This window comes from Erpetoichthys calabaricus, chromosome 5 (assembly GCF_900747795.2).
Source record: "Erpetoichthys calabaricus chromosome 5, fErpCal1.3, whole genome shotgun sequence".
In the NCBI taxonomy this organism is placed as follows: domain Eukaryota; kingdom Metazoa; phylum Chordata; class Cladistia; order Polypteriformes; family Polypteridae; genus Erpetoichthys; species Erpetoichthys calabaricus.
In genome coordinates, this window is record NC_041398.2 from 20,607,220 (window position 1) to 20,631,211 (window position 23,992).

The 23,992-nt window shown below is 42.9% G+C and overlaps 2 protein-coding genes across 2 annotated transcripts in view; one reads left to right on the forward strand and one right to left on the reverse strand.

Moving 5' to 3' along the window:
* Nucleotides 1–23,992, forward strand: part of LOC114641652 (zinc finger protein 665-like) — a 76,141-nt gene that overhangs the window by 26,471 nt on the left and 25,678 nt on the right. The window lies entirely within an intron of this gene.
* Nucleotides 1,690–18,262, reverse strand: LOC114641687 (zinc finger protein 501-like). The gene is made up of 3 exons (XM_028790712.2): nucleotides 18,196–18,262; nucleotides 8,216–8,753; nucleotides 1,690–5,334 (listed from the first exon to the last, which is right to left on the reverse strand). The coding sequence occupies exons 2-3, from the start codon at nucleotides 8,607–8,609 to the stop codon at nucleotides 4,172–4,174; spliced, it is 1,557 nt and encodes a 518-aa protein (XP_028646545.1). The 5' UTR covers nucleotides 8,610–8,753; nucleotides 18,196–18,262; the 3' UTR covers nucleotides 1,690–4,171.

Sequence of the window (23,992 nt, forward strand, 5' to 3'; positions counted from 1 at the left end):
CAGGGCATCATGGACTTTGTAGTTTGTATACACAGCCCTGCTGGATACCATGAGGGCCACCAGGAGTCGCTGTGGGGAGGCTGTCTGACGGCTATGTACCCTATAACCTAGAAGTACGTCCTGGCCAGATGAACAGGAGGAATGACGTGCTTCCAGGTTGAAGAGAAGGACTTGTACCCTGGCCCGGAAGTAATAAGGACTTGTGGGTTGTGGAACAGAAACACCTCCGGGTCAGGGGGTATAAAGGACTCGGGGGAAAGCCTAGTACACTGAGCTGAGCTGGGATGTAGGTCAAGAAGTGTCTGGGTGAGGAGGAGAGAGTATTATTTTGAGTAATTGGTAGTTGTATGAATAGTGTGGAGTGGAGGGTGCTTAGTGCACATATTTATAATAAAAAGAAGTCTTGGACTTTTACCTGGTGTTTGGAGTGGTACCTGAGGGTTCAAGAGGTGGACAAAAGCTTCTACTGCTACAAAAGGTTCACTTGAACTAACATATCACAGATTTTTGATTTTATTACATTTTGCACAATATCCCAACTTTTCTGGATATGGGGTTTGATAAGGATAAGATTGGGTATCACAAGGCAATGACAGGAGTTTAACTGATCAGTCAGCATGGGCTCAGAAGAGGGAGGTCGTGTTTTACTAACATGCTGGAATTCTAAGAGGAGCAGATGAGATTATTTATCTGGACTTTCAGAAAACATTTGATGAGGTGCCACATGAGAGGGTGGGCATCAAATTAAAAGAAGTGGCAGTTCAGGGTTTGGTTTTAGGTGTGTGCAGAGTTGGCTCAGACACAGAGGGTGTTGGGGTGAGGAACCAAATCAGAATTGGCTGATGTTAAGAGTTGGTGACCAGCAGGGGTCAGTGCTGGGGGCTGCTGCTATTTTTAACATACAGAAATGATTTGGATAAGAATATAAGTAGGAAGATGGTCATGTTTGCAGATGATACCAAGATAGGTGGATTGGGAGATGATCTTGAATCCGTTGATTCATTACAGAGGGACTTGGACAGCAGACAGGCTTGGGGAGATTTGTGGAAAATGAAATTTAATGTCAGTAAATGTAAAGTTTTAAACGTAGGAATTAAAAATGTGAGGTCTGAATACACAATGGGCGGTCTGAAAATCGAGAAGAACTTAGGAGTTGTGGTGGTCTCTAAGCTATCAACTGTCAGACAGTGTGCAGAAGCCATTAAGAAGGCTAACAGAATGTCAGGTTATATAGCGCCTTGATGTGTGGAGTACAAGTCACAGGAGGCCCTGCTTAAGCTTTATAACATACTGGTGAGGCCTCACCTGGAGTCCTGGGTGCAAAAAGGACATAGCAGCACAAGAAAAGGTCCAGAGAAGAGCGACTAGGCTGATTCAGGGCTACAGGGGATGAGTTATGAGGAAAGATTAAAAGAGCTGAGCCTTTACAGTTTAAACAAAAGAAGATGAAGAGGAGACCTGAGTGAAGTGTTTAACATTATGAAGGGAATTAGTCCAGTGGAACGAGGCGGTGACTTTAAAATGAGTTCATCAAGAACACAGGGACACAGTTGGAAACTTGTGAAGGGGAAATTTCACACAAAGGTTAGTTAGGAAGTCTTTCTTCACACAGACACATAATATATTAATAAATTTTATTTATATAGCGCCTTTCCCATGCTCCAGGCACTTACAGAATATAATAAAGAACAGCAGCGTATACAGTACATAGCATTGTACTAAACCAGATAAATAAATAAAGAAGATTAAGACAGTAAATTCAGAGAAAAGCCTAACAGACAACATCATTGATGGTCTCGCACACACACACACACACTCACAGGTTACATCAGCATCTTGACAGAGAGGGGTAATAAAGTCAAGTGGAGCTAAAAGCCTTCCTGAACAGATGAGTTTTGAGTTGTTTTTTAAAACAATTCATGGAGTCCGCTGACCTGATTAATTTTGTTAGCTCATTCCAGAGTCTGGGCGCTATACAGCTGAAGGCCCTGCTGTCACCCATGGAGTGTAGATTAGTGAGGGGCACAACAAGATTACCAGAATCAGAGGACCTTAGTGGGCGGGCAGGCACATACTGATGGAGAAGGTCACTGATGTAGTTTGGCGTGAGGTTATTTAAGGCTTTGTAGGTTATTAGTAGGATTTTATATTCGATTCTGTAGGACACAGGGAGCCAGTGGAGACGGAGCAGGATGGGTGTGATGTGCTCGCTGCTGCTGGTCCGTGTCAGGACTCTTACAGCCAAGTTTTGAATAAGCTGGAGCTGTGATGTAAGATTAGAAGGGGCACCTGCCAGTAGGGAATTACAATAATCAATGTGGGATGTGATAAAAGCATGGACAAGTTTCTCAGCATTAGAGAAGGAGAGGAAGGAGCGAACACGAGATACGTTACAGAGGTGAAAGTAAGAAAGTTTCTTAATGTGATTTATGTGGGTGGAATAAGAGAGGGAGGAATCAAAAATGACACCAAGGATCTTTGCAGTAGAGGCAGGTCTGATGCGATCACCGCCAAGACGGACTGGTGAAGGAGCTCATTTTATTAAGTTGCACTTTAGTCCCAATCTGCAGGAGTTCAGTTTTGTTGCAATTTAATTTTAAAGAGTTCTGCTCCATCCAGGTATTAATTTCACGGAGGCAGGTTGTGAGCTGAGAAAGCTCTGATGAAGTTCCACTTTTAACATTGAAGTAGAGTTGAGTAACATCTGCATAAAAATGATAACCCAGTCCATAGCTATGAATAATATGGCCAAGGGGAAGCATATAATTACAGAAGAGAAGAGGGCCGAGCACAGAGCCCTGAGGAGCTCCTTGTGTGACTGGCACCGAGTTGGATCTGCTGTTGCCAAGACTAACAAACTCTTGTCTATCAGTCAGATAGGACTTGAACCAGTGGAGGGCAGTGCCAGAGATACCCAGCATGTTCTCCATTCTGGACAGTAGACTGTCATGTCTGACCCGAGTGTTGAATGCTGCACTGAGGTCTAACAGAATTAATATGCTAGTTTGTCCAGAGTCCACTGCCATAAACAAATCATTGGTTACCCGTAGCAGAGCAGTTTCACAGCTGTGCCACACCCTGACACCAGACTGAAAGGGTTCCATCAAGTTATTAGAAGTGAAGTTATTGGTGAGTTGGGAAGCTACAACACGCTCAAGAGCTTTTGACAGAAAAGATAAGTGGGAGATAGGCTGGAAATTGTTAAGATTGTCAGCATCAAGGCCAGACTTTTTTAACACTGAGGTTACAGAAGCGATTTTAAAAGTGAGCGGCACAGTGCCAGTGTCAAGGGACGAGTTTATTATTGTTGTAACAGTCGGGATTGTGGCATGAAGGCAGGATTTAAGTAGTGTGGTGGGGATGGGGTCCAGTACACAAGTAGTCGGCCTCATCTTACAAAGCAGGTCATTAACAAACACAGATGTGACTGGTGAGAACTTAGAGAAGGAGCTGGATGGAGTGGGAGAACAGGGAGAGATCTAAACAGATGATGGATTTGTTAGTTGAATTATTACATTGTGATTCCTTGAAAATATTCAGATTTCTCTTTGCTTAATAGTTTCATACCAATTAGAGATCTTAAGTCTGTATCTGTTATATTATTTAATTTGGAAAAGAAGGCTCAATTTCTGGATGGCAGGTTTATGGAAGCCCACCTGGCATATCCCTTTAAAAGAAACCCAGTATTTGACACCCTCTTTGTCTTCAGTTGACCACTGATGTCTGTCCAGTCATCTTATTTTATTTCCCATGATACAATGTTGTGGTCTTGTTTGTTCCATTATGCTGGGGCTAGCAACGTCGTGCATCTGAAATGACACAACAGTGGAGGTCTTCCTCATCTAGTTGTAGAATTACTACCATCATCACCTTCCCTGTTGCTGAGGCAGGGGTTGGGCATCTTTTCATATGAAAAATGTGCAGCCAATGCTGAATTTTTGTTTTTGATGATTTCATACTAAGATCGCTTTACCTTGATGAGAGTTCCTATGGATCTTATACAATATAACCCACCATGTGAAGGTACTTATCAAGACTTGTAGGCAGGTGAGGTTTTGACTCCTTTTTCTTCCCCTCTAACAGACCCTCCCTTCAAGGTTTTGTTTCTCATCAGTGTGAATTCTTTGGTTTCTAGTAAGCCCTTACAAAATGGAGAATCCTGTTATCACCTTCAGAACGGCAATAAGGGTTTTCCTTCAGTGTGCACTTTTGTATGCTTATGAAAACTGCTATTACTAGAATATCTTTTCCCACATTCAGAGCAGCAATACGGCTTCTCTCCAGTATGAATGCGTGTGTGTTGTCGAAGAGCACTATTGTCAGAGAATTGTTTTCCACATTCAGAACAGCAATAAGGTTTCTCTCCAGTGTGAATTCTTCTATGTTTACGAAAACTGCTATTACTGGAATATTGTTTGCCACAATCAGAGCAGCAATATGGCTTCTCCCCAGTATGAATTCGTGAGTGCTGTCGAAGACTACTGCTGATGGAGAATTGTTTTCCACATTCAGAACAGCAATATGGTTTCTCTCCAGTATGAATTTGTGTGTGCTGTCGAAAATTACTACTGTCAGAGAATTTTCTGCCGCATTCAGAACAGCAATAGGGTTTTTCGCCTGTGTGGATTCTTGTGTGCCTCTGAAGATGGCTTAGTAGTGAGAATCGTTTACCACATTCAGAGCAGCAATATGGCTTCTCTCCCGTATGTGTTTGTGTGTGCTTCTGAAAGCTGCTACTGCCAGAGAACCGTTTTCCACATTCAGAACAGCAAAAGGGTTTCTCTCCAGTGTGGATTCTTGTGTGGTTCTGAAGATGGCTTACTTGTGAGAATCGTTTACCACATTCAGAACAACCAAATGGTTTCTCTCCGGTGTGAATTCGTGTGTGCTGTCGAAAATTGCTACGGTCAGAAAATCGTTTTCCACATTCGGAACAGTAATAGGGTTTCTCTCCAGTGTGAATTATTATGTGTTTTTGAAGACTGTTGTTTTTGAGAAATCGTTTGCCACAATCAGAGCAGCAATATGGCTTCTTTCCAGTATGAATTTGTGTGTGCTTCTGAAAACTTCCACTGTCAGGGAATTGTTTTCCACATTCGGAACAGCAATAGTGTGTCTCTCCAGTGTGAATGAAGTGTTTACGCAATTGTTGATCAGTGTTGATGGATTCTGTCCATCTTAGTTTAACATCAGGAAGTGAACTGCACTGCAAAGAGAGTGCTGTTAAGCTCTGTGATCCAGTTGTTGATTTCTCCATCTTCTCTTTGTCCCATTTGTGTGGCTGTCTGCACTGGGCAAAAGATGATGTGGAAAAGCTGCCATTCTCCTGTGAATCTGCAATAAAACAAAAAGATTATCACATGTATTTAAATAAATATATTATTGTAAAAAGACAGGTGGAACACTAGTAATAATAATCAATTAACTGCATCAATATAGCACTTTTTCACTACTCGAAGTGCTCAGACAGAGGGGAATCACTTCAGCCACCACCAACGTGTTAGCGCCCTACCTGCCGTTATTTAGCCAGTACGAGAGAGGGGTAAGAGAGACAGTCAATTAGAGATTAAGGGGCCAGAATGATTAGGCCATGAAGGGCAATTTAGCCAGGACATCAGGATACACCCTGCTCTTTATGAAAGGATGCCCAGGGATCTTTAATGACCACAGAGAGTCAGGACTCCAAGTTTTATATCTCATCTGAAGTACAGCGCAATATTTATAGGGCAGTGTCCCCTGTCTCCGCACTTGCATATTGTAATCTTTTTAGTTAGCCAATAAAAGGCGTCATTTTGCTGACCGTCTCATTACATCCATAATGGCTACCACGGTACAACACCTTAATGTCATGGGGAAATTCAAAACCACAAGTTAAATCAAGTCCATGAAGAAATTAAAGCTAAGAATAATACAGGGAGATTCACTCGAAAGAGGCCCACGAATATTCTGTAATGACTCTCTCGCTAGGACGAAACAACATGCAATGTGCTCCTCAGTATATGGAGCTTCAAACAAGCCGGGATGCCCCTGCGTCAGAGTGGACAGTGACCTTTAACCTCCGTTTCCACCTTCTGGGTGCATATTGCTCATACCCCATCACTCAGTCACTCAACTTCTCATCAGGATGGTGGTGTACAGTATGGAGCAGCGTGTCCTCATGGTGCGAACCTATTGGCTCACCAATTCGTTTTAAGCAATGTCAGAATCAACTGGATGATCGAGAGTTAACGGAAGGTGACTTCCAGCAAGATGGAGCAACGGGTCACACAAATCGGCAAGGAGCGTAGCAGACACTGAGTCCTCCTTCGGCAACAGGGTCATTTGGCCACCACAGTCGCCGGATCGGACACCACCAGACTACTTCTTCCTTTGGGGTCTGCTCAAGGGAAAAGTCTATCGGGACAAGCCTCACAACTGTTGAAGATTGGAAGGAAAACATCCAACGTTAAATTCCTACTATCCCCCCCCCCCATCCCCGAGACACTGGCCGACACATTCGGGAACATGGAGCGCCGCGTCGAAATGTGTCTGGCAGAAAACGGAAACCACTTCCGGCATGGCATGTAATGCAATCGATTACACATATGTCAAAGTATTGAGAGTTTGGTTCAGATTGCTTCATCCTAATGGGCGTTCCAACAGAATATTCCGGGGCCTCTTTCGACTGAATCTTCCCGTAGTATCGAAGGCTAAAAATGGAGACGTTAACGCACGCTTTTATTTTTTCACATCTTGATTATTGGAATTCCCTGTGACCCTGTGTTTGGATTCAGTGGGTTGGAAAATGGATGGATTATTGGAATTCTTTACTAACATTTAAACAAGACATCGCTGCTGTGTCTTCAAACTATTCAGAAGACTGCTGCTAGATTGTTAACCCGCTCCAGTAAGTGGACTCCCATTACTCCATGAGTGTCAAACTCCAGTCCTAGGGGGCCGCAGTGGCTCCAGGTCTTCATTCTAACCATCTTCTTGATTAGTGACCAGTTTTTTTGCTGCTAATTAACTTCTTTTGCCTTAATTTTAATTAACTTGACTCAGGCCCCTTAGCAGCCAAACAATAATGAGACACAAAACAAGCCGCCCACATGACCAGCTAACCCATGCCCATCGCACAACATCTGAAAATAAAGAAAGATGAAGATGTCGGTAAGGCTGATCTCTCAGGTTACCAAAACATTTTGATGCCGTTCTTAGAAAAAAAACAGAAAATCAACAGTTTTGGAAAATGTCTGCTGTGGTAGAATGAGAGCAGCAACAGGCCTTCTTCTCATTAAGAAAGTAATTGGAGTGAAACTGGCTGGAGTTTGAAGCCCCAGTTTAGCTGATCATCTGTTGGCTTGTTTCACGTCTCATTTCTGTTTGGCTGTCATTTAATGAAGAAAAGAATCAATTCAGAGGACTGAATCCTTAAAAACAGGGCTATTAAAATGAAGAGGAAAAATAATTTAATTAGCAGTGAAAACTGGGCACTGATTAGGAAAAGAGTTAGAATGAAAACCTGCAGCCACTGCGGCCCAACAAGACCAGGGATAGCCACCCCTGCATTACTCCAATTATATCTTCGCTGTATTGGCTTCCAGTGGAATTTAGAATCCGTTTTAAACGTTTAGTAATCTGTATGGTCAAACTTCACAATATATTTTAGATTTTTTTTTACAACATTATACTACTAGTCGGCCACTTATTGATACACAGACTCGGCTAAAGACCCGTGGGGATCGGGTTTTTCAGTCCATTGCCTCCAAAATGGCAGAATCGCCTTCCTTGTGCTTTACGGCCTGCTAATACAATTGACACAATCAATGAGGCACCTTTTCAGGTTAGCGTATGGGTAGCCGTTTTTGGTTTGTCCGTTTTATCTTCATTTTGTTGAAATGGTTTGTAATTGTTATATTGTTAGTAACTGTGCATGTTGTTTTCTATGCTGTACAGAGATCTGTGACTCTGTCTGTGAAAGGCGCCTTATAAGATATTAAAAAAAGTGAAAGTCATGTGCTGGAAACTTTTTTTTGGCAACCACTCCCCCCACGTCCCCCCCAAAATTAGGTAACCAATTGTTAATCTTCCAGCCCTGCTGCCCATGAGCTCCATTTAATTTTAATCAAACGAGTGCCCTGCTTTCATTTTCACTTATTAAAAAAATTCAACACAACCACCATTAGAACTTGTACCTGTGCTCAGTTTCTCTTGAATGTTAAATTCCATTACTTACTTATCCCAGCACTCTGCTCTTCTGCTCCTCTCCCGTTTCCTTCATTGACTTTCTCTTCAAACTCCGAGGACTCCGATTTCACTTCTAGCGAATTCTGCCGTGCCATATTAGTGAGCTGGGCCGGTAAACAGTAAGGAGGCCCGTCAGAGATATCTCGCTTGACAATATGCCCAGTTTCATGCGCCTGCGCTCCAAGACTAACCGGGAAATCCTCTGAATCCTCAGCTTTAATAGTGCTAGTCTCCCCCTTGGGTTGCTCTTCTTTAAAAACTGAAATTCTTTCTTCACACTCCTCCACCTTTACACACAAATCCCCTGGGTCACCCCACTCACACTCCCGTTTCTTCACGGGTGCCAGTTTTTCCTCCATTTCGTCACCGGTGGAGGAGGCCATTACTCCGTGTTAAACTCTTCTCTCCCCATAAGTGTCTGTTCTTCTCTTCTAAGATTTCCTTCTTCACATGGACAGCCCCAGTCTGGAGGTCATTAGACATCTCACTGCATAACTAGATGATCTGGGAAGGGGGCACTTTATTATCTGTAAACAGAAACAGGGATAGAATTATTCCATAAAGTCACAACACATGGCAGAACAAATGTCCAAGTTGTCACACACATGCATATGGCAGGCAGCTAAAAGGCCTGAACGAGAGTAATCCCATGCCAGACCAGGAGGTGGCAGAGTGCACCAACTCCTTCTCTCACTCTTCTGTAGACCAGTTACGAGAAATAACGCCTGGCTCCGATGACATCACTTCTGGTTCTGGGGTGGAGTGATGCCACGTCCAGTTCCGGCCCCAGAAATGATGTCACGTCCTGTCCCAATGACATCACTTCCGTTTCTGGCCCTGGAGATGGTGTTAGTTCCGGCCCTGGGCTCAATGACATCACTTCCGGTTCAGCCCCCACAGATGATGTCACTTTCAGTCTGGGGCATAACATCACTACTTCTGGTTCCGCCCCTAGTGATGACATCACTTCCGATTCCACGCCCTAGAGATGACGTCTGTTCTGGTCCCGGGCTCAATAACATCACTTCCGGTTCTGACCCTAGAGATGATGTCACTTCTGGTCCCCGGCCTCAATGACACCACTTCTGTTTCTGGCCCCCGAGATGACGTCACTTCCTTTGCTCCTCCTTAAAACCGCCAGCTTGGTGCCAGCAAGTCAGTTCTGTTCTGGACTCTGATCTGTATGCTTCTATTGTGATTATTCATTCCATTTGCAGCCAGGAAATAATATATGAGTGGGCTGCCCCAAACCTTTCTGTGGCTTTTTTTTTTTGTCAATTCCTGACAAAGTTTATGAAGAGAGATTTGAAATGCTGAGAACAGCCCAGGTCAGCCAAAACGGAATCTCAGCAGACTTGCATACATGCAGATGACTCTTCTACACAAGAATCACGCACATAGGCTTCTACCCATCGCTAATAAATGCGGCACTTTTGTTAATTACCAACGTAAAGCAAAAATTGCTTCCGTTTACATTGCCACATGCCACATCTCCTTTCCACCAGATGACCAGCAGGTCTCAACCCGCATCTCAAACTGCCTTGCTGATATCTCCTCTTGGATGACATCCCACCACCTCAAGTTGAATCCCAGCAAGACTGAACTCTTGTACATCAAAGGCAACTCATCTCTGAATCTTGACCTTGCAATCTCTTTTGACACCTCGGTTATCGTCCCCTCAAAAACAGCAAGAAGTCTTGGTGTCACTCTAGATGAAGAATTGTCTTTTTCTCCACACATCAGCAACCTCTCCAGGTCCTGCAGATATCTTCTTTACAACATCAGGAGAATCCGCCCCTTTCTCACTACAGAGGCTACTCAGCTTCTCGTCCAGACCTTGGTCATCTCTAAGCTGGACTACTGCAACTCTCTGATGTCTGGACTTTCACTAAAGGCAACACGACCACTTCAATTGATCCAGAATGCAGCTGCAAGACTCATTTTTAATGTTCCCAAATTCTCACGCACTACACCTCTGCTGCGGAACCTGCACTGGCTCCCTGTGGCTGCCCGCATCAGGTTCAAAACCCTAACACTTGCCTTTAAGGCCAAAACTGGAACTGCACCACCTTACATAAAGTGGTGTGAAAAACTATTTGCCCCCTTCCTGATTTCTTATTCTTTTGCATGTTTGTCACACAAAATGTTTCTGATCATCAAACACATTTAACCATTAGTCAAATATAACACAAGTAAACACAAAATGCAGTTTGTAAATGGTGGTTTTTATTATTTAGGGAGAAAAAAAAATCCAAACCTACATGGCCCTGTGTGAAAAAGTAATTGCCCCCTGAACCTAATAACTGGTTGGGCCACCCTTAGCAGCAATAACTGCAATCAAGCGTTTGCGATAACTTGCAATGAGTCTTTTACAGCACTCTGGAGGAAGTTTGGCCCACTCATCTTTGCAAAATTGTTGTAATTCAGCTTTATTTGAGGGTTTTCTAGCATGAACCGCCTTTTTTAAGGTCATGCCATAGCATCTCAATTGGATTTAGGTCAGGACTTTGACTAGGCCACTCCAAAGTCTTCATTTTGTTTTTCTTCAGCCATTCAGAGGTGGATTTGCTGGTGTGTTTTGGGTCATTGTCCTGTTGCAGCACCCAAGATCGCTTCAGCTTGAGTTGACGAACAGATGGCCGGACATTCTCCTTCAGGATTTTTTGGTAGACAGTAGAATTCATGGTTCCATCTATCACAGCAAGCCTTCCAGGTCCTGAAGCAGCAAAACAACCCCAGACCATCACACTACCACCACCATATTTTACTGTTGGTATGATGTTCTTTTTCTGAAATGCTGTGTTCCTTTTACGCCAGATGTAACGGGACATTTGCCTTCCAAAAAGTTCAACTTTTGTCTCATCAGTCCACAAGGTATTTTCCCAAAAGTCTTGGCAATCATTGAGATGTTTCTTAGCAAAATTGAGACGAGCCCTAATGTTCTTTTTGCTTAACAGTGGTTTGCGTCTTGGAAATCTGCCATGCAGGCCATTTTTGCCCAGTCTCTTTCTTATGGTGGAGTCGTGAACACTGACCTTAATTGAGGCAAGTGAGGCCTGCAGTTCTTTAGACGTTGTCCTGGGGTCTTTTGTGACCTCTCGGATGAGTCATCTCTGCGCTCTTGGGGTAATTTTGGTCGGCCGGCCACTCCTGGGAAGGTTCACCACTGTTCCATGTTTTTGCCATTTGTGGATAATGGCTCTCACTGTGGTTCGCTGGAGTCCCAAAGCTTTAGAAATGGCTTTATAACCTTTACCAGACTGATAGATCTCAATTACTTCTGTTCTCATTTGTTCCTGAATTTCTTTGGATCTTGGCATGATGTCTAGCTTTTGAGGTGCTTTTGGTCTACTTCTCTGTGTCAGGCAGCTCCTATTTAAGTGGTTTCTTGATTGAAACAGGTGTGGCAGTAATCAGGCCTGGGGGTGGCTACGGAAATTGAACTCCGGTGTGATACACCACAGTTAGGTTATTTTTTAACAAGGGGGCAATTACTTTTTCACACAGGGCCATGTAGGTTTGGATTTTTTTTCTCCCTAAATAATAAAAACCATCATTTAAAAACTGCATTTTGTGTTTACTTGTGTTATATTTGACTAATGGTTAAATGTGTTTGATGATCAGAAACATTTTGTGTGACAAACATGCAAAAGAATAAGAAATCAGGAAGGGGGCAAATAGTTTTTCACACCACTGTATCAGCACTGGTTAAGCAGCGTGTCACTTCTCGCTCTCTCAGAACATCAAGCACTGCTCGTCTCGAACCACCCTTACTTAAAAGAAGAGGACGACATGCATCGAGACTCTTTGCAGTGTTGGCTCCTCAGTGGTGGAACGAACTTCCTCTTGCTGTACGAACAGTGGAGACCCTCACTGTCTTCAAACGTTGTCTGAAGACACACTTCTTTAAACAGCACTTGGGGGACTAAAGTTCCCATACTTTTTTTCTACCCTTTTCTCAAAAAAAAAAAAAAAAAAAAAATTTGTACTAACTCCTAGTACTAACAACTTACTATTTTCTTCTAGCATGGTTTTGTGTACAACTTGGTCAGCGGTAACTTGTTTAATGACAGTAGATTTAATCCTAGCCTTAAAGACTGAAGAACAGTCGTAGACTACTAAGCACTGTTGTAAGTCGCTCTGGATAAAGATAGATAGATAGATACTTTATTAATCCCAATGGGAAATTCACAAATCCCAATGGGAAAAGAGGGAAAAAAAAAATGGGATAAGAGCGTCTGCTAAATGATGTAAATGTAAAAATTGTTCATGGGAGAAGACGACTCAATGCAAACGATAAGTAATATGAATGAACCGGTCTGACACTTGCATTCCACTTTCTCATGCGTTTGTCTTGAAACAATGCAGAGTCTCAGAAAGGTGCCTTTCCAGTAGCCATTGTTAAATTGAATGAAATCATTGATTGTAGTCACAATATTACTCAGCTATTCAGATAATTATGGCCAAAGTCACTCAGCATTTATCAACAATTAATGCACAGATCACAGTTTTATTTACTTACATTTCATTAAATATTTTTCATGGATTGCTTAGAATTTGTAAGGCACCACAAATAAAGTTCACGTGTACGTCCCTACATGTAGACAATGTATATACAGTACCGTGCAAATGTTTTAGGCAGGTGTGAAAAAATGCTGTAAACAAAGAATGCTTTCAGAAATATAAATAATGATTGCATTTTGTAAATTGATAACAATAAACAAAGTGAGCGAACAAAAGACAAATCTAAATCAAATCAATATTTGGTGTTCCTACCCTTTGCCTTCAAACCAGCATCAATTCTTGTAGGTCTACTTGCACAAAGTCAGGGATTTTGTAGGATTCTAGTCAGGTGTCTGATCAACCAATTCTACCAAACAGGTGCTAATGATCATCAATGTCACACGTAGGTTGAAACACAGTCATGAACTGAAACAGAAACAGCTTCAAACTGGGTGAGGAACAGCCAAACTCTGCTACCAAGGTGAGGTTGTGGAAGACAGTTTCATGTCATGGGAAGATTGAGCACAGCAACAAGACACAAGGTAGTTCTACTGCATCAGCAAGGTCTCTCCCAGACAAAGATTTCAAAGCAGACTGGAGTTTCAAGACGTGCTGTTCAAGCTCTTTTGAAGAAGCACAAAGAAACGGGCAACGTTGAGGATCGTAGACGCAGTGGTCAGCCATGGAAACTTAGTGCAGCAGATGAAAGACACATCAAGCTTATTACCCTTCGAAATCGGAAGATGTCCAGCAGTGCCATCAGCTCAGAACTGGCAGAAACCAGTGGGACCCAGGTACACCCATCTACTGTCCGGAGAAGTCTGGCCAGAAGTGGTCTTCATGGAAGAGTTGCAGCCAAAAAGCCATACCTCCGACGTGGAAACAAGGCCAAGTGACTCAAGTATGCATGAAAACATAGGAACTGGAGGGCAGAAAAATGGCAGCAGGTGCTCTGGACTGACGAGTCAAAATTTGAAATATTTGGCTGTAGCAGAAGACAGTTTGCTCGTCAAAGGGCTGGAGAGCGGTACAGTAATGAGTCTGCAGGCAACAGTGAAGCATGGTGGAGGTTCCTTGAACGTTTGTGGCTGCATTTCTGCAAATGGAGTTGGAGATTTGGTCAGGATTAATGGTGTTCTCAATGCTGAGAAATACAGGCAGATACTTATCCATCATGCAATACCATCAGGGAGGCGTATGATTGGCCCCAAATTTATTCTACAGCAGGACAACGACCCCAAACATACAGCCAAAGTCATTAAGAACTATCTTCAGCGTAAAGAAGAACAAGAAGTCCTGGAAGTGATGGTATGGCCCCCCATAGAGCCCTGATCTCAACATCATCGAGTGTGTCTGGAATTACATGAAGAGAGAGAAGGATGTGAGGAAGCCGACATCCACAGAAGATCTGTGCTTAGTTCTCCAAGATGTTTGGAACAACCTACCAGCCAAGTTCCTTCAAAAACTGTGTGCAAGTGTACCTAGAAGAATTGATGCTGTTTTGAGGGCAAAGGGTGGTCACACCAAATATTGATTTGATTTAGATTTCTCTTTTGTTCATTCACTGCATTTTGTGGATTGATGAAAATAAATGATTAACACTTCCATTTCTGAAAGCATTCTTTGTTTGCAGCATTTTTTCACACCTGCCTAAAACTTTTGCACAGTACTATATATATATATATATATATATATATATATATATATATATCTTTCTGTATCTGTCTATATATATCTATATCTATATCTATACACACATATATATATATATATATATATATATATATATATATATATATATATATATATATATATATATTCCTCTGACTGTGGAAACATCACACTGGACCCTCAAGCAACTCAGATTCTGTGCCTCTCCACTCTTCCTTCAGACTTTGGGACCGCGATTTGCAAATGAAATTTCAACTAAAAACAGTACTTTGGACCACTGAGCTGTTAACAGTCCAGTCCGTTTTCTCCTTAGCCCAGGTAAGACACTTCTGACGTGGTCTCTGGTTCAGGAGTGGCCTGACATGAAGAATGCTGTGACAGTTGTAGCCCCCATCCCAGATACACACATCTATGTGTGGTGGCTCTTGAAGCACCGACTCCAGCCGCAGTTCCCCAAATTCTTCACAATCCCCTCAAGGCTGCGCTTATCCCTGTTGCTTGGGCACCTTTTTTTCCATTAATCTGCTTGGATACAGCACTCTGTGAACAGCCAGCTTCTTCAGCAGTGACCTTTGGTGGCTTTGCCCCCTTGTGCAGGGAGGGTGTCAATGACTGTCTTCTGGATGACCGTCAAGTCAGCAGTCTGATTGTGTGGCCTACTGAACCAGACGGAGAGACCATTAAAGGCTCAGGACCCCTTTGCAGGTGTTTTTGGTTCATTAGCCGAGTGGAGTGGGACACCAATATTCTAATTTTCTCAGATGCTGAATTTTGGGTTTTCATTAGCTGTTGGCCATAATCAGTAAAATGAAAGGAAAAACACACTTGAGATCACTGTGTGTGTAATGAATCTACAGAATATGGGAGGTTTCACTTTTTGAATTGAATTACTGAAATAAATGAACTTCTTTGATGATATTCTAATTTATTGAGATGCACCTGTACACAGTGGCTTGCAAAAGTGTGGGCCCCCCCGTTGCTTCAAATGTCCGTTCCTGTGAATAGTGAAATGAGCAGAAGATGAACCGATCACCAAAAAGGAATAAAGCTCAAGATGTCACATTTCTTGTCAGCCTCTGATGTTGGATTAGTGGATTGTGTTTGTTGTGTACCATGCAAAAGTTTGTGCACCCCCAAATATTTGAGGTCCCAGATAACTTTCCTCAAGGTGGTCTCAGAGCTTCATTAGCTTGTCAGGACTCTGGCTTGTTCAGAGTGTCACCCACCTGCCATTAGGAGGCTGCTAAAAGGACCAACTGAAGGTAATTCCATGCCAGGCCAGGCCAGGCCAGGGGGGTGGCGAGGTTACGCTAATCCTTTCTCTGTTATCTCTGCAGATCAAAAAATGAAAATTCTGCCTGCTTCCACTCCTGGCGCTGAAGATGTGGGTTTTAGGCTGTCTGCCAGGAAGTGACACCACTTCCTGTTTCTAGTCAGCTGAATGTTGGACTCAAACCTGTTCGTATCTCTGCAACTTCATTTACCTTCTGCAGCCAGGGCTCAAGGATACGGGTGCCTACCCTAAACCTTTCTGTGTGTCGAGGCTGTTTACTTCACAACAATCATTGTTAGGAAAGCCCCGGTGATGTTAAGTGCACAGCTGTATAAATTCTCAGAACCCTCAAAACCTTGCTAAACCAACAATCTTAATATTTTTTGCTGCTGGAGTATGTGAATTTCCCCCTGGGATTAATAAAGTATCTATCTATCTATCTATCTATCTATCAGCAGCCATGGGATCCTCTAAGCAGCTGCCAGGCCCTCTGACAAATCAGAGAATTGTGGCTCACAAAGCAGGACGACGCGGCGACACAAAGACAGCAAAGCGTTTTCAGGTCGCCGTCTCCTCAGTTCCTAATGTTATTAAGAAATGCCAGTGAACAGGAACGGTGGAAGTCAAGTGGAGGTCTGGAAGACCAAGAAAACTTTGACAGAACTGCTCATTGGACTGCTAGAAAGACAAATCAAACCCCCTGCAAAACATCTTCAAGAAGATTTAGCTGACTCGAGAGTGGTGGTCCACTGTTCTACTGTGCAGCGACCCCTAACCTTCATGATAAAGCCAGCAGAAGAAAAAACCTTGCCTGCATCCTCACCACAAAATTTCAGGGCCTGAAGTGTGCAGATGAACATCTAAACAAGCCTGAGGCATTTTGGAAAACAAGTCCTGTGGACTGATGACATCAAAATAGAACTTACTGGTCACAATGGGCAAAGGTGTGTTTGGAGATAACTGGGGGCCGAACTCCAGGAAAAGACCACATCTCTGACTATTAAGGATCAATCAGGCTTTGGGCTTGTGTTACAGCCAGTGGCAGAAGGAACATGTCAGAGGTAAAGGGAAGAATGGAGTCAAATGAATACCAGAAAATTCTGGAAGGAAACATCACACCATCTGTTAGAAAGTTGAAGTTATAAAGAGGACGAGTCCTACAACCAGATAATGATCTGAAACACACCTCACAATCTACAATGGAATACCTCAAAGAGGCACAAGCAGACCGTTTAGCCACGGCCCCCACAGCCCCCCCCCCCCCACAGCCCCCCCAAACATCTGTGGAGGTCTCGATCAAGAGAAAGACAAAGAATCTGCAGAAACAGAAGCCTTTTTGGAACGACGAATGGGTGAAAATACCTCAAGTAAGAACGGAAAGACTCTTAGCGGGCTACGCAAAGCGTTTACAAGCTGTGATACTCACCAAAGGGGGTCTTTACTAAGGACTCACCATGTCAGGGGCCCAAGCTTTTGCTTCAGGCCCTTTTCATTTTTTATTTTTTGGAATAATAGAAATAAAAAATGTAATCCTGCCTAAAATATTCAAGAAATGTGCCATCTTGAACTTGATGTCTTTTGGTGATCAGGTCATCTTCTGCTAATTTCAGTCTTCACAGGAACAGACATTTTAAGCAACGGGGGTTTGTTTGGGAGGGGGGGGCACAAACTTTTGCATTCCACAGTACAGTATGTGTATTGTGTCAAATAGACACACTCCAGTTATAACGAAAGTCCATTCTTTTAATACTTGTAGAGTTGTTTATTCAAATAACGCGATCGTAACAAAATTTCAAATTAAGCCTTCCTGTTTAGTTCCGACTGCGGTGGGTTGGCACCCTTCCCGGGATTGGTTCCTGCCTTGTGCCCTGTGTTCGCTGGGATTGGCTCCAGCCGACCTCCATGACCCTGTGTTCGGATTCAGCGGGTTGGACAATGGATGGATGTTTAGTCCCGATACCGGGACTCACACACCAGGCTGCATCGGTTAGTGGTGGTAGGCAAAGTCCACCGCCCCCCCTCAAGCTTTAATAAAACATTCCCGTTGCCAAAAGCTATAAACCGACATTAAACACAACTATTTCAAACCCAACATGAAATAAATCATAATTAAGAGTTTCATTTTAGGTGCTGCGCCGCACAGCCTCCTGGGACGTCAGTGCCGCCCGTCGCTACAATGTGGGTGTGTGTGAGCATGTGGGTGTAAAAAAAAAAAAAACACGTACAGTCGTTTAAATGCAAGCACGTTAGATAGAGAGGTGGTGGTCCCGTTATGATTTGCATAAAGGGCTCTGAATCGTAAACAAACGAGTTAAATAAAACCTCGTAAAAGAAGTAAAACAAAGAGGTTTTAATTAAGTAAGAAAATGGTTAAAGGGAGAGCCTACAACCATTGCGGACCTCCAGGACCGGATCACCGAGGCACACTCACACACCTCCACCACTTTGTCGTTGCTTTTTCCGCCTCACCAGCATTGCTGCTCCACTGCCTTTCCTATTTTTTTTCATTTTCATTTTCTTACCTCTCATCTCCCGTCGCTCAATGTCACTCCTCCTCCTGGCCGCTCTCTTTCCTTCTTTCTTTCTTTCAATTCTATATGCAGTCTGAGAGAGGAAATAAACGAACAAAGAGAAACAAAACGAGTCGTCAGAGAGCAACGCCAAGGAAAAGCAATGTTACGTTGGTAAACACTGCCATCTACTGGAAGGAAGGAATATTATTTTTAAACGTGTTCTTTTTCTCTGTTTTTAAGACCTGTCTCTATTGAATACCTCAAGACAATTGACTAATTTGGACCCGCGAAGGACTGGCATACTGCCCACTGCTAAATCCAGTCAGTTGTCCAGCTGTAGCATCCTAAAGCAACCGGACAACTGGACTGGCGCTTGCTGTCAGAAAAGTGAGGTCACTCGTCTAAATCAGTTTTTCGATCTACAGAATATTCACTGTACGGTGTTTACAGGCCAGTGAATTGGTAATAAGCAGCAATGGACATATGATTTTTCTGAATTGGGGTCTTTCTGACACCCCCGAACACACACACACAAACACCCCTCTCTCTCTCTGCTGTACAAAATGTTGATGCACATGTACAAAAAGTTTGTTAGGGTATGAAGATTTTACAAATAACGAAGCAAAAACATTCTAAATATAAGATGTATAAGCACAAAAAAATTGGTCCCGTTAACGTTAAGAGTGGTGCCCAGCAGGGGTACTGTACTAGTGGCAGGAGGAAAAGTAAAAGGGATACCGTTTGCCGATGTGCCCGCCTCTCTTCTGTATTAGCCTCTAATCGAGTCATTCTTTCTTTGGAAGTTTCGCTTTGCCAACGTGCTGGCCTCGCTTGCGAATCCTCGGAGGTGGAGCCCTTACCCTGACTCCGCCTCTCACTTCCAGGCCGGACAGACAGACAGACACACTTCCACGCGTATAACTTTAATATATAAGAAGATAAAAATATGTTAGCGGCAATGTGTGAAAAGCAGGTATTTTATGGGATGCTTAGAAAATCTATAGAATTTGTGACGTTTTTAGGCTGGTCATGAAATGTCGGTGTTATTTTAATATGCTATATTCTTTCCTTAGGTATTGTACAGAATGACAAACAATATTTGCCTTTTGGCATTGCATAGAATGCCTAGTAAATGTTTAAAATTTTAATTGTTTCATGCTTTGATGCCCCATTTTCAGCATTCTATAGATTTCCTACCCCCGTGACCCTGTGTTCGGATTCAACGGGTTGGAAAATGGATGGATGGATGGATAGATTTCCTATAGGCTTTCTGCACAATGCCTAATTTCCCACATTGACGGTAACATATAGAAATGATTTGGACAGGAATATAAATAACAACCCGGATAAGTTTGTAGATGATACCAAGAGAGGTGGATTGGCAGATAATCGAGAATCCATTAAATGATCACAGAAGGACTTGGAGAGCATACAGGCTTGGGAAGATTTATGACAGATGAAATTTAATGCCATGAAGTAAATGTAAAGTGTTACACAAAGGAAGTAAAAATGTGAGGATTGAATACACAATGGGAAACAAAGTGGCAAAAATCACCTCTAGTTGGGTGGTTGACCCCTGCTGGACACTAATCTTATCTTTGGCCAATTCTGATTTGGTTCCTCACACCCTCATCACCCTCTGCTTCCTGTGTCTGAGCCAATTCTGCACCCGCCACACCCTGAACTGCCACTTCTTTTAGTTTGATGCCCACCCTCTCATGTGGCACCTCATCAAATGCTTTCTGAAAGTCCAGATCAATAATATCATCTACTCCAGTTTGATCAGATCCTTGTGTTGCCTCCTCATAGAATTCCAGCATGTTAGTAAAACACGACCTTCCTCTTCTGACCCGATGCTGACTGTCCGGTTAAACTCCTGTTCTTGCCATGTGCTGCTTAATCATATCCTTAATAATTCCTTCCCTGAGGCACATTAAGCTTACTGGTTTATATGTGCTTGGATCTGCCAGGTCATCCATTTTTATATAAAAAGATAATATCTATCATTTTTCCAGTCCATAAGAATCTCTCCAGTGACTTCTTAAAAATATGTGTCAAGGGTTTATATCTGTACTCGCTAGCCTCCTTAAGAACTCGAGGGTAAAATATGATCTGGTCCTGGTGATTTGTTAGATTTCATCTTATATAATCGGAGCAGCTCTTCTCCCTCTATAATTTCCAAATCACTCAGTAGCTCCTTAGTAGTCCCTGTTACCACTGAGAGATTATTGTCCACTTCCTTAATTCCCCTTTACTATTTCTGATACACTTCACCCCCTTGACTGTTCTTTTACTACTCAAAAACTGAAAGAACTGCTCTGGGTCATCTTTCACTTTATCTGCTATATTTCTCTCTAATTGCCTTTTAGTCTCCATAATATTCTTCTTAATAATTGGCCCTCATTATCTCAGATGGCCTACTGTTCACATTGGAATTATCAGTCGTATACAGCTTTTGTTCAAAATTTGGGGTCCATGGCCAGGAAACTCTCCACTGAGGATTTGTGGTCAGTCCTTAAGCAGTGGGTGGACAAACAAAAACCCACCAATTCTGACAAACTCCAAGCATTGATTATTAAGACTTGGCAGCTGTCATCAGTCAGGATTGGGCCCAGAAGTTGATTGCCAGCCTGCCAGGGTGAATTGCAGAGGTCTTGAAAAAGAAAGAAGGGCCAACACTACAAATATTGACTCTGCGAATAAACTTCATGGAATTGTCAATAAAAGTCTTTGAAACTTCTGAAATGCTTGTCATTCTAATTCAGTGTACCAGAGAAACATCTGATACATAGATCTAAAAACACTGACGCAGCCGACTTGGTGATAACCAATACTTGGGTCATTCTTACAAATTTTAGCCACGACTGTACTGTGTTTTAAAACATTCCCTTGGTCAGGTCTAAAAACTCCTGCCAAGATAATATTCTGAGAGTTAAAGTCCCCCATGAATATAAAGTCCCCCTGTAAACTTGCCTTTTTTAATACTACTAAAGAAATGTATATTGTAATTATTACTTGCATTGCGGGGTCTATAATACAACCCTAAAATAAGTCCTGATTTCCAGATGAACGCAGACGTCAGACTGAAGAAGACTTGCATTTAAATTCTGTTTGACATGAGCATCTCCTCCGCCCGCCCCTTCCTCTTTTCGGTTTTGTAGTGACACTTCCTTCAAAATGTGTAGGCGGAGTCAATTCTTCCGAGTCGCAGACAGATGACGTAAATTCTGTTCATGTTTCCTGTCTCCGAGCGCAGGGCTTTTACTCGAGAAGGACAATCGTGTTCAGACTTCATCAGCACACATAGAAACAGACAAAAGTGCGGAAGGTGAGATAAAGTCGGACGCGGAGGCTATGTACGGGTCGGAATCTTCGGGGGATGAGGGACACGATACGCTGATCAGTTCCATATTGTAGAAGCTATCCGGCAGTGCGTGGATCGCTTGCATTTAGACAATTCACGCCAAGTTTTCATCTTTTTTTTTTTAGCGTTTTGGAGTCGGCATAGCGAATCGCGTCCTCGTTATTTGATGAGTTTGAAGTCGATTGCGGAGTATGTTCGCTTCCAGCTGGTGCGGGATATTAACTTGGGAGTGTTAAGAAGATGATCGGTGTAGCGTAGCATGCAATTCAGTGCGCCATCAGGTTTAGCGCAGGCAAATTAATTCGTAATTATTGTTACCGAGGTCTTTACGCAAATAAACATTTGTTCGCCGTTTCTCGTTTCCATTTAACCCGAGCATTGTGCTGTCATGCCAGACGGTGAAGTTCATTGCAATCCCGCGCAGCCCACTCGTCAAATCCGCACTCGGATTTTCCCGGCGGACTGCCCATTTTTTTTTTTTGCCGTTTTAGGGGGATATGTCTGTTGGAAAAGTGGACGGTGAACTTTGTTAAAGGGGCGTTCAGAAATGGCACTTCGAGAACGTCTTCAGTTATTATATGCAAGCGGCTGAAGCATCTACTGTGGTATTTTAGTAACAAACTAGATTCCTCAACGAGACGTCATTGGCACAGAAAAACGCAGATTATGATGGATAACAACAAATGCGGGCCTTCATTTTTAGATAGATAGATAGATAGATAGATACTTTATTAATCCCCGAGGGGAAATTCACATACTCCAGCAGCAACATACTGATTAAAACAATATTAATTAAAGAGTGATAAAAACACAGTGCGAGTTAAAAAGTGCAAGGTGCAGAGTGCGAGGCAGGTATAACGATCAATAACATTGTAGAATGTTACCGTTGACCCTAAACCCCGCCCCCAACCAAAACCGCCCCCCGCCCCCGGTGGAATTGAATAGTCGCATAGTGTGAGGGAGGAACGATCTCCTCAGTCTGTCAGTAGAGCAGGACGGTGACAGCAGTCTGTCGCTGAAGTTGCTCCTCTGTTTGGAGATGATACTGTTTAGTGCAAGCGTGTCAAATCGGCCCGCATGACAGATCCTAGTTAGCACTAAACTTGTACAAAATGATTACTATCGTTTGTGATTGAATCATTCTTCATCTTCGGCATTACTTATTGACTTTTCTTACTTCTGCCTTCTGATAAAAGTGCGTTTTCCCCATGGCATTACGGTACCAGAAACGTCATCTATTAGTATAGCCACGAGCCTTGTCCAAAGTTAATAAGTCGCAACTGACGTGCTAGGCTGCAGCAGCGGGCGGCCTTAGGCATGTGCAAACTGTGCACCCGCACAGGGCCGCCACGCCAATATATATTGAATATAAAACAGAAAGAGAAAATAATAACACAGCTGACGGCAATATGGCCGAAAAACATTGTGTTTCTTGTTAATTAGTACGCTGTATTTACTAATGTCACTCGAGTCGGAGCAGTATATGCAGTATTATAACGTTCTGTCGTAATGAGAATATCACGGGCCGCCACTTGGTTTTCAAGTTACGGACACGCGCATATAGAAGCGTGTCATGAGCACGAGGCGGCTATGCAGTGTCCGCAACGGACGTGGCCATCCGCCGTGCGTAAGATACCATATTGACACTGGTGGGCGAAGGGGCCACCGATTCTTTCTCTGCCCAGGGTCGCCACGAGCCTACAGCCGCCCCTGGCAGGCTACACTACTGAGACTGGCCACTGGGCAGAACTGACCATCACGAGTAGTAATAGCTCGCATATTTTCACGTTTTTTTTTTGCTCTAGTTTTATTTAATTTTGTGCTAGTATTGTAACGAACAGTTAGTGCAGACTACAGCTGAAGATCTGAAGTGGACGTGAGAAGTTGGTGAGTTGTTTATTAAGAAATGTTTGTGATTTTGAGTTTGTAAAATTAGTGTAGGTCAGGGGGCTTTTTGCATATCGGCTTATTTTACAATATAAACTTTGAAATAAACTTAGTAAAGTAAAATTAGATTTTTGGAGGATTTGTTTTCCAACTTGAATTACTGAGCAATGAATTCAGTGAGCGTTTTCGTGATTTCACACGAACAGGACTTTGCGCCATTTACGTCACCATACTCTTACAGCGTTGAGAATGCGCCTGAGAATATCCAAATGGAGTTTATTGAACTGCAGTCCGATTCTATTCTGAAGGCAAAATACAACGAAGTTGGTTTGCCCGGCTTGTATGCTTACCTGCTACCCTCGTATGTGCAGATCCGTAAGTTGGCATCGAGAGTACTGTCTATGTTCGGAAAGCACTTACCTTTATGAGCAATTGTTTTCGTTAATGAAAGCTACCAAAACCCCACATCGCTCAAGACTTACCGTCGAGCACCGTTCACCCCTCATAAAAGTTGCAGCTGCACAAGATTTCAAGCCTGATATTGATGAACTGGTT

Coding starts and splice junctions, on each gene's coding strand:
- LOC114641687 (XM_028790712.2), bottom strand. CDS start 8,609: ATGGCCTCCTCCACCGGTGACGAAATGGAGGAAAAACTGGCACCCGTG. Junction 5,335..8,215: donor AGAGCAGAGTGCTGGGATAA/GTAAGTAATGGA, acceptor GTTTTATTGCAG/ATTCACAGGAGAATGGCAGC.